Source organism: Tenrec ecaudatus, chromosome 14, assembly GCF_050624435.1.
Source record: "Tenrec ecaudatus isolate mTenEca1 chromosome 14, mTenEca1.hap1, whole genome shotgun sequence".
In the NCBI taxonomy this organism is placed as follows: domain Eukaryota; kingdom Metazoa; phylum Chordata; class Mammalia; order Afrosoricida; family Tenrecidae; genus Tenrec; species Tenrec ecaudatus.
In genome coordinates this window covers 12,897,398-12,912,133 of record NC_134543.1, presented here as the reverse complement: position 1 = coordinate 12,912,133, position 14,736 = coordinate 12,897,398, and the positions used below count along the sequence as shown (strand labels likewise).

The 14,736-nt window shown below is 52.3% G+C and overlaps 1 protein-coding gene across 1 annotated transcript in view; it reads right to left on the bottom strand.

The window, feature by feature from the left end:
- Nucleotides 1-9,453: 9,453 nt before the first annotated feature.
- RPS6KA5 (ribosomal protein S6 kinase A5) overlaps nucleotides 9,454-14,736 on the bottom strand; it is a 150,448-nt gene continuing 145,165 nt past the window's right edge. Inside the window, exons 15-17 of the mRNA XM_075530905.1 lie at nucleotides 14,408-14,567; nucleotides 12,626-12,789; nucleotides 9,454-11,264 (exon numbers count right to left, since the gene is read on the bottom strand). Of these exons, the coding sequence (XP_075387020.1) occupies nucleotides 11,025-11,264; nucleotides 12,626-12,789; nucleotides 14,408-14,567 (564 nt within the window). The 3' untranslated portion in view covers nucleotides 9,454-11,024. The remainder of the gene's footprint in view (nucleotides 11,265-12,625; nucleotides 12,790-14,407; nucleotides 14,568-14,736) is intronic.

Genomic DNA, 14,736 nt, shown 5'->3' with positions numbered 1-14,736 from the left:
TGGTGGTGGAGGAGGTGGGGGACAGATAACAGATGTGCCTCTCACCTCTTGGATACAATGATGCATTACCTATGGCTTATCAGGCCACTGCCAGAGCCAGCGACACAAGAGTTACAAAGACACCTTGAGAACCAGCTCTTTGAAACCCGCCACCGATTTAGCCCGACACGAGCAAGCCCCTCAGGTGGGAAGGAGGTTTCGAAGGGGCTGGCGTCCGTAGGTCTTTGTATAGACACCCCCACTCTGGCCGGTGATTTTTCTCGTGGGAAGCCCACTGCTGTCTTGTGAAGTCAATTCTGGACGCAGAGCCACCACTGGTGAGAGGCAGCTGTCCCCTGGCTCTTCCTGCCTGTCATGCTTGTGGAAGCTCACCCCCAGGCCCTCCTCTTGTGGAGCTGCTGGGGAGGTTGAGCACTTCACCAGTGCACCCTCAGGGCGGGGAGCCGAGGACCAGACCCCTGTGAGTCATGGTGGAAGGGTGCGGAGTGTCTGGCTGATCCTGGTAACCTGGTTTGCAGCAGGATCAAGACAGTTTCCTTCAGAAAAGCAGGAGGAAGCGGGCATCATGATCATGTGTGTGTCTGTGTGTGAGAAATGACATGAGTTACCAAAAAGAGCCCATTTGGGGCTAGGTGTCACAATTGAGGTCTCATTTCCCACAAAGGGAGCCCAAGGTGGAGTTAGCAGCCCTGCTGGAGAATGTCTCCAAACCTGAGCTGGTGAAGGGACAGCTACATGCTGTTCCATTGACTTTTAATCTGGCAGTGGTGGGACAAGAATCCTGTGCCCTGTAACGAAGGCTCCCTGGACAGAAGCCTGTTTCCAGGACACTCTGAAGCCTTCTGTGGGCTTTCTGTAAGGGAGCCAACCACCTGGATCCCCCTCTCCCGGAAGTCACCAGGCATTGGCAGGAAGCACACCACCTTTACCTGTGTAGGACCTTTAACCAAGACCTGACCACCAACCCAGCTGCTGTGGTCCAGCAGGAACCCAAGTCACGCAGTGAAACGTCTGCTCCCTCCTAGCTTCCACAAGGACTGGCTGGGCCAAGGGACAGGCAGGAAGGAGCGATCTTTCAACTGTATTGAGAAACGAGACAACTGCTTAACCACTGGGTGCAACTACGCAGAAAAGTCCAGAAAACATGCCCTACAGAACCTCTCTACGAAAAGGTGACTTTCAGTACACCAAGAAAGCTGTTTGCATCCCCTAAAAGAACACCAGACCAGTTCTAAGTTTTAGGAAGTCCTTGAACAAAAGATACAGATCACAATGGTGAGGTGGCTGCCTGCCATGCCCCCCAAATTTGTCAGGAAAAGCTCTCCGAGCACTGGTCAGGGAGGTCGCCAGGAAGGAAGCCTGTTTCCGGCAGGAAACTACACTGGGTGAGCTCAACAGTCCCTGAGGAACATTCTAGAAACACTGCCATGGCCTACATCTGTGGTCTAAATCAGTTCTCTCTAGTCCTCTGCAAGGTATGACCATGTCCTTACACATGACACTCTTCAAAGCAGTGGAGCACCGTGCAGTTTGAAACTCAAACCCAGCCCCATGGTGTGTGTGTGTGTGTATTCTCAAATATGTTGGTTTACAATAGATATTTAAAATGGACTCACTTCTAAAGCCCCCTTATTTGCAAGACTCTAAAGCAGCAGTTCTCAAGCTGTGGGTCAGAACTCCCTTTGGGGGTCAAACGACCCTTTCACAGAGGTCACCCGATTCAAAACAGCAGAATGAGACAGTGATGCAGTAGCAACAAAAACAATGTTCTGGCGGGGTCCCCGCCACATGAGGAGCTGTGGGACAGGGCGGCGGCCTCAGGAAGGCCGGGAACCCCTGCTGCAGAGAACTGAGATGAACACAGGGTTCACATTAAATGGGCGTCTCCAGGGCGGCATCATCAGTCGCTGACTGACATTCTGCCCATCTTTGGGATCAACGTGCTGCAGAGATTTCCCGCCCTCCGTAACTGGCGAAGAAGGAAGGGCACGCACCATTACCCCAGTTTTACGGAGGAAGGCATGGGGGCACAGAGAGGCTGAGTGACCTGCCACCTCGTCCTGAAACCACGGGTCAGGCCCTTGGCGGGTACCTCCATCAGAAAGAGAGACGCCTCTTTGAAGCTGTGTGCTCAGGGGAGAGAGGATAACAGGAGCTTTATTGCTTGTTTGCTTTTGTCTTTATCGGGGGCGCGGGAGGCCGGGTCCTTCTGGTGGACAAATGTGCTTTTTGCCAGCTGCTACAAGTACAACAAAGAGAATCAAACAATGCCGAGGCCACGACTCGATTCGAAAGCAAGGACTTGGAAATAATGATCTAACCAAGCCTAGAAAATCTGGGCAGTAGGCATCACTCAAGTACCTAAAATCCATTTTTTAATCTGAAATAAATACTTAGAAAAAGATACACAAACAAAATCTCTATCTTCCCAGACCATCCTTCCCATTTTAAAAGACGCCATTAGACTAATGAGGTGACAAAACACTTAATATCACTTCACACGTTAGAGATACTTCATTTTAAATCTTTTAAGAAACCAATTCCATAGCTAGTAATGATTAAAAACTACCTTTCAAACTCTCACCCCTTCAAAACTGATATGACTGCTCCGTAACCCAGTGCTCCCGTGTACAGAAAGGTTTTACGGGAAGCCGCAGCTTGAAATGACCTTCTTTACGTTGGCTGTGAAAAAGCCTTCAGAAGGTTTCAAAAGTCCAATGAACTTTCCAGAATGCTGTTCCTCTTTTCCTGGAGGAAAGCCAAGTCTCTAGCGATACGTCACTCTGTGCACGAGAAGGTGGAAGGTTCCTCTCCTGCTGATACAACATCTGTGTTCTCTGACTCCCGATCAACGACCTGGATGCTCACTGGTGCTCAGAGAAACAATACCGCCAGCCTCCCCCGCGGGGGTCGGAATGGCCCGGGCCCCAGGGGGTGTTTGGACAGTCGCTGCCAGTAGTAAGATGGCAAGATCCTACGTACCACACTTGCCTGGAATTCCAATGGCGTCATTATGCTCAGGGGAAAGGCACCTATCCCAGTAGCGCCAGGGGCAAGTGACACTCTGCCCGAATCAGCGAGCTGGTCCAAGGGGTGGTGGTGAGAGGAAGGGATCTGAGAAGCTCCCAACCAACGAGATGTGAACATGAGCCTCAAGTCTGGCGGTCCCACGAAGACAATGGGGCCCATGGGAGGGATGAACGGGCTGGGCAGAGATGACAGTGAAGGTGACTGGGGCCACCATTAAAACAGGGAGCACCTTGCTGTCGAGACAAGCTTTACCCCTCCAGAGGGCTCCAACTCTCATGCAAGGCTGTAATTTTGAATTCCACAAGACATCAGTTGGCTGTCTCTGAAGAGCCAGTAAGACTTCCCAGCCCTATCAGCTGTGCTACAGATGGGTGTCTGCACAAACAAGGAGGGCTGGGTGGCCTTCTCTAAACAGTAAGGCGTCAGAACCGACTTTCTCCAATTTACTACCGTTGGCCCTTGGACCACACAGGTGGGAACTGTGGGGATTTACTTACCCGTGGAGTTTCCCGCACACCACTGCTATTGCAGGTGCTCAAGTGTTGCGGTCCACGCTGTGTGACGCTCCTGTCTCTGCAGGACCACCTTGGCTCCTCAGGGAGGGGGACAGAAGGGTGAGGGGCGAGAAGTGACTGCAGAGCAGCCACCCCTGGGTTTCTGACTGGGGCCACGACACAGTAGTTTGTCACTAGCTGAGGCTTCATGAGAGCTAGACAAGACGGACAGAGCATCGGATGACAGGCACCAGGGCGGGACACAGCACCTGCACACGCGAGGAAGAAGGGAAGCCCACACAGGCCGCGTTCTCTAAGACTGCCAATCCACACGCCCAGGAAGCCAGACTAGAGCAACGTGGTGGGCCCACTTGATTAGAGAGAAAGATTAGAGTTTGGGCTAGGAATTGCAGGGCAAAAATCCCTGAGAACCAAACCTCGGAGAGGTGAACCCCCAAAGCTGCTGCTATAGCTCCTTGCCGTGTCTGCCAAGCACCCGTGTCTACGGTGAGACCTTATGCAACACTGCACAAGGCAGCCGCTGTGAGGCCAGAGACCTGGGCAGAGCTCTTCACAGCCAGGGTGCCAAGGAGAAAGAGGCCACCGAGGTGAAGGTCCCAGGTCAATCACCTTAGGTTTTCAGTTCGGAACCCAGACAAGCCACACTCTGAATAAAGGCCAAAGGCGCTGGTAGCTTAGTGGTTATGATTGGGGCTGTCAACTTCAAGGTCTGCAGTTTGAAGCCACCCTTCCCTCCTCTGAAGAAAGAGGGATTTTTTTTACTCCTATAAGAAGTTATAGTCTCGGAGACTTACTGTGGCCAGTTCTACCTTGTCCTAAACAGTTGTTATTCAGCAGTGAGTTTGGGTTATTTTTTTTGGTAGCAGGCTATACTCAATCATCAACAGTATTCAGGTGAACTATTTTCACTTTACTTTCCTGACAGAAGAAAATATAATCAGCTTAGAAGGAAGCAGGATATCCTTGGGAGCCTCTACAAGATGTAATACACAATGTATGGCATTCAGCCAAAATTTTGAGGCATGCTAAAAGACAAAACAGAATTTCTTAAAGTCCAGAAAAATATAAAGGAATAGAAAACAATAGGTAATTCAGATTAAAGTGTTTAGGAATAGAGAAAAAGATAGATAAACTCAGCAGAGACACAGAATCTATGAAAAAGAGTCCAAATATATTCTAGAACTAAAATACGATATTTTAAATGAATTTAATATTAAAATTCATTCAGCCTGTGGGGGAATCCAACCCCTCACAATTATATCACAGGTCTAATAGGCACAACTATACAGTTAAGATATATAAAGATTATAGTAAAGTCATAGAGAATGATAGAGATAGGAGAGGGAGTAAAATGAAGGAGTCAGACACATCTCACGGTGGCAAGCTCACCTCCTGGACAGCCATGATCTCTCCAGCTGAGTCTGTGCACAGCACGGGCAGGAGAACTTCTCTTTATTTCTGGCCAAGGCCCATCTATACTTAATTGCGTGGTTACAGGTAACCACACGTCACAGGAAGGGGCTGTACAATAGGCATAAGTATGACAAGAAGGGAATGAGCTAGGGGTATACACATAATAGGAAGGGGAGGGATTAGGGGTACACATGTGACAAGAAGGACCCTAGACGCAATGACAGTCTCACCTTGGTCACTCTTGAGTAGGCTTGACCTCCCTGGGCTCTCCTTCAGGGGAATAATCTACCATCCTTCTCAGAAGGGAGTGGGCCCTACTTAGGGTGGGACAGACTCTACAGTCTGATTGCTCTAGATGGCTGTTAACCCTTAGGGAGAATAGCCTCTGACCTGCTTTTGTTGACCTTCAAATGTACAGCTGTTGACCATGTGTAGCAGCAGCATCTTAGGTTTGGCGTGTATTTGGGGAAGACAACATGGAAGAAATCTTTCTGTATCCCGCATTCAGCCCAGCCAAGCAGAACAGAACAGTGAAAACGTAAATTAAAAGTTCATGAAAATTATCCCGATGGACATACAGATAAAGATGGATGAAAAACGTTGTGTGTGTGTGTGTGTGTGTGTGTGTGTGTGTGTGTGTGTGAGAGAGAGAGAGAACACACAGATCATGGATCAGAAAAAGTTATTCCAGAATGACTGGAAATAATTATTTCTGAAAAGGAAGTCAACCACAAGATATAACAAGTTAAAGTTCTATTCTCTTTAGGAGGGATAAAGAAAACTATATCTAAATGTATCATATTAAAAATGTTAAAAACCAAAGACTGAATATTTAAAACGTGGCCATAAGAAGAAATAAACCATTATCTTCAAAGCAACAATGGTGAGATTGATTCCCCAGTGAACCTGAGAATTTTATACTCAGCTAAAATAGCCTTGGAAAACAAAGGTGGTACTGAATTGTCCACCTTAAATGGGCTAACTGCATGAAGAACGGTAAAGAGATTTAAACTGTAGTAATGTTGACATCGACTTGATGGCAGTTGAGCTTTGTTTTGTTTTAATTGATCAAAAGAACTCACTTTCCTATGTCCAAATCTCTCCCTCGACCAGTATTTATCACTGGAGCTAGTTGCCAGCAATCTCATCATGAATAATAAACTGTCTTCACAAGAGGTTAACTGTCCCACAATCCCTCCCAATGCAACAGGGCACTGTTTTACATGACTGGATGCTGAACAAGTTACCAATACCAGCACAGTTAAAGATGTCAAGTGGCCCGCAGCACAACCCGATGGGTCTTTAGGACCAAGAAAAGACACCCCGATTTCTCTAGCTACCTGTAAGCAGCCGGGGCAGACATGAAAGCCACAGCACTGCGCTCACCCACCGGTATGGCTCCTCCCAGTGCATTTTCTCAGACAGCACCAGCATATCCGTTCCTTCCCAAAGAGTCTTCTTCCCTTGCCCTTCAGAGTGCCAGTCAAATCCCTCTTTCTCAGCTTAGTGCATGGCCACCAGAATGAGTGAGTGAAATAGTAGCTGAGGACACACAGGTTTGCTTTCTTCTTCTGGACGCAAACATGAAAAGAGAAGAACCACTCAGAACCAGGAGGAAGAAAAAAGAGCGAAACCAGGTTTTTTAGTGGCGGGGCAAATTTCACAAACACAGATGATGAGCAGGTAAGCAACGGCATGCTACGCCCTATCCCTGCTTCCACTCAGCTCTGGGAACAGCTGCCGCATGAATTACTAACGTGACCGAGCTGAACCTTTCAGCTCTGCTGAACCCGAACAGCATCCTCACCCAGTAAAGACAGGCGATGACAAAATGTCCTTCTGCAGCCCCGTCCTGCACAAAGACCCCAGCAAAGTGAAGACTGCCCAACAGCTACCCGGAGCCCCACCTTTTGATCCAAACCAGCTCCTGAGTTGAGTACACACCACCAAGCTGTTAGTGGGTGATCAGAAGTCATGAGAATAGAAAGGGCCACTGTTAATCAGTACCGATCGGTTCTCGGGTAAAGAAGCCCAGACACCTGTACCTCTCTGGCTGCCACTTTAGTTTCTTCTTCCCTTTCAGCCTCGTGGTATCAAAGTGAGAAGCCCTGGTTGGATTGCTAAGCACGAGGACAGCAGTTCAAAACCACCAGCGACTCCACGGGAGGAAAGAAGAGACTTCCTGCTCCTGTGGGGAGTCCCGGTCTGGGAAACCCCGTCTTGCGGGGTTGCTGCGAGTCACGGCACCAACTCGGTGGCAGTGAGAAGGCAAACCGGAAGCACTGGCACATTCTGCAAATCAGACAGACAAACTGCCCGGGGCGAGGGGATCGCTGGAGGAGTAACCACCTGCGTAATTAAACATACACCGGGAGTGGGGCGCGGAGGAAAGGCTAGGTGCTGGAAGGTGACTAGTCAGACGTTCTCAACACCATGGATGGCTCCTCTGTCCCAATGGATCTTCTCCCTCCAAAATGCAGCTCTTATGAGTCAATGTGAAAATGCTGACAGTACGTTGGGGGGCCACATGGAGACTGGGGGGGCTGTAGAACCCAAAAAGGGAAGCCAGAGGCCATGCCCTCACTGTACGTACGCAGGTCGAGGAGACGGTTTTGCCTGAAGGAAGGCTGAAGTTGGGTGCGAGGCTGTCTCACCGCCCGTGACTAGAGCCTCTGTGCTGCCGTGCATTTCTTTGGGTGGCGGGCACTTCAAGTACGTACCTGATCCTTAACTACTGCCTGTTCACCCACGACGACTAGGTCACTGAGTCTTCACATCTGAAATGACGGCAGAGATGTCTCTCACTGCCAACCTCTAGCAAATGAAGACGGGCGCTGGTGTCAGGGATGCTATTACTTCAAGGTCGGACACCGGGTGCTACGGGGGAGCTAGTTCAGGAGATACACAATGGCAGTCGAGGGCCAACAGCCACGCCCTCATCTGAAGCTATTCCACCTGCATAGACCTTCACCTCCAAGGGACTTCTCTGGATGCTGTGTGAAGTGGCAACAGAATTTCAGTTATCAGCGTCAATGAGAAGAGGGTATCAGTCTGATGGCACCAACCCATAGCATCAGAAGTAAGCAGGTGGTCGCGGGCATCCAGAGGCCCGATCCCTGAGCCACCTTCACCTTCACCATTCCGTGACAGCCCAGTCTTAATAAACACACCAACACCAGGTGTTTGCCACGGGCCAATGCGAACGCAGACACAGCACACTGCTTTTCAGAAAATATTGGAGGATGTACTTACACAAATATCACGGGATACAAAGGGATTTCCTGATTTAGGAAGGCAGTCGCCACTCAGCTCGCCGCTGTCTTCAAACCAGACTCACAAACATGCACCAGCGAGCTTGGTCCTGGCTGGAGCAATTGGCGGCTCTAGGACATGGACTAGGGATGTGGACATTCCAGTTCGGGGATTTCCTATTCAAAGCAGTTTGGGAGAGCAGGTAGCCAATGAGAGCATTTCACCTGGAAAGGAGCTCATTCAGCTGGAGGCTCAGGCCTTCATATAGGCAGACACCAGACCTCCTGACATGTTTCCTCTAAGACTTCTTGTCTTGCCCCCACCCCCACTGACCCCCCACAGCTACAGGTGGTCCTGCAGGGACCACTCAGGGAAGAGAGGAGAGTTGCATGGTCCCCGCTCCCTCCCACCGTTGATGCAGGTGCTGGTGCTGGAGGGGGGTTAACGTCTACCCCTGTGTTGACACTGACCTTACTCCGCTCCGAGAGCCCCGAGTCCCCAGTGAACAGATCCAAATGAGGTTTTTCATTCTTTCTTTGTGACGCGGCGACAGGAGAGGTTGGTGTGTTAAATGGTGGGATTAATTGCGCTCTGAACAGGCAGTCTGCACACAGGCAGCTCACCGGCTACAAGTGGCCTGCGGCGCCCCGACCCTGCCACTTGGGAGTTAGCTGGGGGGTGGGGGTGAGGCTGAGAAGCAGGCACCACTCCAAGAGGCGCCATGGTCGGGTTGGGGGCTTAACTTCCCTTCCTTCTCCTTGCCCTTCCACCGTTTGACCCGCCCCTCTGAGGAGGAGGCCCGGGAAAGAATTCAAGTTGCAATTCATCCATTCCCAATATTCATAAAGACCTGATGTCATCGGTCCCTGGGGCCACACGATGGGCTGGTTTTACTGGATCATTCTCGATTAGCAAGAATGGTTCTTTGTCGTTTACCACTAGCGTGCTCTACGACTTTCTGGGTGCCTGGGGAAAGCTGAACCCAAGCCCAGCAGCTACACTCAGTGCTTGGCCTTAGATACCTGCGCTGGAGCCAGGGGCTGCGGCCTCCCTGCTGCCGTGTGGGGATCGTTCAGGGAAGAATTGCCTTCACTGCTCCCAATGAAAGAAAAAGCTCCAGGTAGAAAACTTCTGTCGACTCAAAGACAATGGTGCAGCCTGGGGGCTGCCGGACAAGAGGTATAAAAAGTCAGCCCCGCGCCCACTGTGGACACAAAGGCAAACAGGATCATACGGTATTTTGAAAATATTTTAATTATTTGCCACGTTTGTTGCCTGTGCTATTAATATAGACATTGAATTAGTAATAAATATTCAGCGGTTACAGAGAGTGCAGTCTCTCCTGTTCCTAAACGGTCACAGCGAGTGCTGTTGCCACCTCCAGAAGGAGAAACCCCCCCTCCCCCGCCAGAGTGAGGCTCAGGAGGTTGCCATGACAACAGCGATAAACTAGCCAGGCGGGGCATTCTCTGGTGAGCATGAGTCCTGCCAACAGCGTGCGACTCTCCTCACTTCCAGACGTCCCACGGGATGGCTTTAAAAGGAGAACACCACTTATCCCGTGACTCTGTTTCTTTCTTTCTTTTTTGCATAGGGAATGAATTCATTTTCTTTTAAAATGCAGCACTTGCTCAATGAAACATCTCCATCGCCGGACACTGGCTTCTTGGACAAGATCAGAACTGGCGAGCCATGACAGGGCTCTGCAGAAGTTCATAAAAGATGCGCCCGGACTTAAAATCAAGCAGAATGGTTTTTCCTTTCCCCAAAGCATAGCTGTGGTTCTAGACTACGCTGTAAAGAATTCCGGCCTGCAGGAGGCACCCCCTGCGGGCACACAGTGTTGGAGGATGGAGCACAGTGCTTCGCGTGCTTCCCTTCCACTCCTCTGCACGCACGCACGCACGGCGAGGGTGTGGGGACGCCGCGCCGCGTGCCACGTCCACCTGCCGCCCAAGGAGAGGGGACGGGGCTAAAACCCAGTACGTGGGCTCACCCAGTGCACTTTACAAACTAGCTCGCTTCTGCTCCCTCTCCTATAAAGTGCAACAAGACTACAAACAAAGAGGCATGTACCTCAGTATTCCGCACGAGTCAGTAAAACAGATGGCCAGGAAAGAGTAGTGCAACTTCAACACGACGCAGCTCAGCATGCACGTCAGGTGGGCCCCGCTGAGAGGCCGTCAGGGCGTGAAGTTCTTAGGTTTTGTTCTTTCTCTCCTTCCCCCCTCCACTTTTTAGGGGAAGATTAATGGCAGGTTACTGTCATACGCAACCAAGAAATAAAAACAATAAGTTAAAATCTTTTCCCTCAGAAATAAGCACGTCGCGCACGAGGAAATGCATGACGGAAGCTTGTGGAGAAACTGTCCGGCCTTTTCCTCGCCCAGCTCGGCTCAGCCATAGGCACGCAGGGCACCCGTCTCCTGAAAACTCACGTTGTCCACAAGGCGAAGCAAAAGGGATCAGGGCAGTGGGGTCCCCTGCGGCTGGGCTGGCAGAAGCTGGCAAACCTGGGGTAGATGGTGCGGGCAGCTCAGGTCTGGCCCGGCCCTGGTGAGATGTCTAGAAACCTCTGTGCTCTCAGAGAGTCCCGTGGGCACTGCTCTAAGGTCCCTGGACAGCGTGGCCTGTGCTCGGTTCACAGTGAGGCTCTCTGTCCAGTGCGTTCAGACAAGGGCAACCAGACAGGTTTTCCTGAACACAATTCACTAAGAGGCAGGTTCCAGTGGGGTCCAAGAGAGACCTTCTTAGAAAGCATTGGGCCCGGGCTGCGGGCCAGGGCAGGCGAGGGGCTCACCGGTCACAGGCCGCTCAGTCCGAGAACTGGAAGAGCGGCTCCGGGTGGCTGCTGTCGGCGGGCTGGCCCGGCTGCAGGGCCTTCGTGGGGGTGGCTTTGCCGTGCGAGTGGGAGGACGACGAGTGGGAGCTCTCGCTGGAGCTGCTGCGCGTCTCCGTGCTGGTGCTCGTCTTCTTCAGTCTCCTCCGCTTGGCCAGCGGAGCCTTGTCCACGTTCTGCAGGCAAAAGCCCTCTCTCTTGTACTTGTTAAAGGCCTGGGGGGGAGAACGGAGAGTCCGTGAAGGCCACAGTCTTCCTGGCCTCTCCGCCCTCCTAAGGCAACCAGCTCCCCACTGTACCGGGAAGAAAGTTCTTCATGCTGGGAGATCCAAGCCCGCTGGCAGGCGGGGTGCAGACACTGGTCGGGGGTCTGCCCAAGCAGGGACTGATACTTTCTCCTCCATGCTGGGGCTGGAGGTGGGGGGCAGTTCTGAATAATGTCCTTTTTTCAGGCCATTAAGGTTGGGAACCTATGGTTTACTTCAAATCTGATAGGCAGTCTGGCCGTCAAGCCTCGAAGACCTCAAGGGAAGAAATTAGCTAGACCCCCGTGAGAAACCACTGACTGGGGGCCGATCCCTGGAGACCAACGAGACCCCCGCCCCGCTAGCTTTTCTGGTTCTGTGGTTGAGATCTAAAGTTCTGATCACAAAGTGTCCACAGAGAGCAGAGCCCCCTGCTGTTCTGTAACTTGGGGGTTCTCCCAACACAGGGTGAAGCCTAGGCCTCCAGCTCACCCCCCTCACCTTGCCTCCAGGGGGCTTCCTGCTCAGGGCTGCTCCCTTGCTCCGCTCTGCCTCTCTCAGCATCACAGGTCTAAAGCAGACTCAGGTAGCTTGGCCCCACCAGGTACTGGCATGTAGGCCTCCACACCCCCCTACACCCCCACACCCCTCAACACAGCTCAGCTTTGACACTGTGACTTCTATTTATTTCTTCGACAGGAGCAGTGATGCTTTTCCTTGTATCAGGGGCCGTGTGGTTTCCCTGTGACTCAACCACTCCATATGAAAATCATCGTCACTGGTTTGCATTGGCTCTGCCTAGGTGTGCCCAATCTTGCTCCCCACCCTCAAGCTACACTCAATACCAACACCTGTCTTCAGGGTCGTCTCCTGATCCTCCAGCTGCACACCCCATCTCTCTGACCAGCCCACACCCCCACCCGGGCTCCGTCTCCAGAACACACCACGCCACACATGCACACAGCTCGGGGGCTTGGCTTCCGCCTATGCCTTACACTGAATGCTTGCTTTTGGTGTCTAGAGAAAGCCGCAGGTGGATGGTACATGGGAGGTTTCACAATGGCTACACGTTTTCAACTGTTCCAACACTGCACTACTGTCCTCGCTGGCAAAGCCAATGCAGAACACCAAGGGGGTCCTCTGTCCCGCCCCTCCCACTCTGTTCACAAGATGAAGCGACTTTATGAAAACCTACCTTAAGTTAGAAGGGCATGCACTTCTCTCTGAGGGCTATCTGATCATGCACACACCAGAGCCTGCCTTCCCACAGGCAGAGGACAGGACCTGCAGGGAAGCCTGCCTCCTACAGGTGCAGGGGTTGGGGTCCTTACATGGAAGGTGGCTTTCACACAGGTGTGCACAGCGGCTCCCGAGGAGCCCAGGATGTCCGGTGTCATCAGAGGGTTGGAGGAGAGCTGACTGCCGTCTTGGAGCCACTCGTTGTATCTCAGGCCGGACATTTTGAGCCGTTTGTTTGGATCGACGGTGAGGAGTCCTACCCAAACAAACAATTCCGCCTTAGGATCTGTCAGGGTCTAAACTCAACCTCAGACACACTCTCAATCGTGTGCACGCAGGTGTGGACAAGTGTGTCTACCGCGTGCCAGAGGCACAGCCACAGCTTCTCTCAGGGCGGCAGGGTGCTAACTGAAAGGGCCCTGGAAGCACAGCGGCTCGGCAGCCCGTCGCTGCGAACTGAAAGGTTGGTGGTGGGGACCCACCAGCCACTCCAAGAGAGGCAGAAGGGGCCCCTTCCGTACAGATCTACAGCCTTGGGAGGGCGTGGGGCAGCAGCTCGACTCTGCAACAGCGGTGGTTTGGGGTTTGGTAAGCTGAGTTGTCAAGCAGAATACCACCAAGATGAAGAAGCCTCCCCCCCTGGAGGCTGGGTGAGCTCGGGGTGATGGGTTTCCAGACTCACTTCCCTCCAGCAGCAACATTTGCTGAGCTCCTCCTACGTGCCAGGCAGCAAGGGTATGTGGGTGGAGACGGGGAGGCGAGGAGCAAACACCAGCTTATCCCAACCCCAGGGGACCAGGGGGGCAGCAGCCGCATAGGCAGTGAGTCACTGTGGGCCCAGAAGCCGTGGGAGGCTTCCCAAGGGGGATTCCTGAAGGGTGAGCAAAAGCTGGTGAGACCAAGAGGAGCACCCCCAGGATGGAGAAGGGCACGTGTCCACAGAGGGCAGCCCTGAAGCTCACCCATGTGTGCCGTTCCAGGATTCTGCCGGGGCAGAGCAAGGCGGGCAAGGGAGCCATGGCAGGCAGAGGCCGGGCCATGCGGGGCTCTGGGTTTGAGTGCCGCTCAGCATGGCTGGGAGCTGACAGATTTTAATTGAAGAGAGACCCGCTGCGTTTGGGTATGGGGTCCCTCTGCTGATGGTGTGCGCTGGGATGGGTGGGGCTAGGGGACTGGACGACCAGACTGCAGACTTGCAGGTAGAAGGATGGCAGGTGTGGCACCCGAGGAGTGAGTGGAGCAGGCGGGGTGGGGGAGCAGAGAAAGGGCACGGCGGGGAAGCACTAGTCTAAATGGGTTCAGATCTGAGATGCTGGTGCTGGAAATGTACGATTCAGACGTCCTCCTAAGACAGGGAGGAGGAAGGAAACCAGCCCAGGCACCTGTGGGGATGTGGGAAATCCTTGCGTAATAACTGGGTCAGGAATGGGGCTAACCGCAAGGCCAGCAACTCAAAACCAGCAGTCGCTGCTCCGTGGGAGAAAGAGGCGGCTCTCCGCTTCCGTAAACCAGTCAGTCTGAGAAGCCACAGTGGTGCTTCAGGCTCACTCTGGGGAGAGGGACCCGAGGGCCGTGCTTCTGGGATCCTTTCTCTTGGGTGATGGGTCTGACTTCACTTCAATCACCACACCACGTGAGATGGACAGGTTTGTTTTTTTCTTTTAATATACTTTCCCCCCAACGGTTTTAGTGGCATATAATCCACATATACAATTCAACAGTTCACTCACATTAAGAAGAGTTGTGGAATTATCACCACCAATCCGTTTCAGAGCATTTCCTTCCATCTTGCAATCACTGGGATTCCTTCCCCATTTCCCCCCAACCGCCCCTGCTAAACTGCACCCAAGTTGTACACTTCCTTGGGATTTTACCTTGAATCAAGTCCTTAGCCTCCTGGGAGACGTTCTTCCAAGCCTCTCCTTCGAAGGAGAAGTCCCCCTTCTTAATTTTCTTCATGATGTCCACGGCGCTGGTGCACGCCAGGCTCTTTTCGTGAGGCTGGAACGGGACCTGCCCGGACAGCATGGTGTACTGTCGGGAAAAGAAATGCCACAGCGCATGCGGTCAGCCCCGATGCACTCTGACCCTGATTACCAATGCACAAACACTGCGCCTGACTTTAATAGATGCCTTTCTCCTCTTGCTGGAGCTGGGATCCCGGAGGCTAACATTGGCTGCACTGTGAACCGACCGGCTGCCC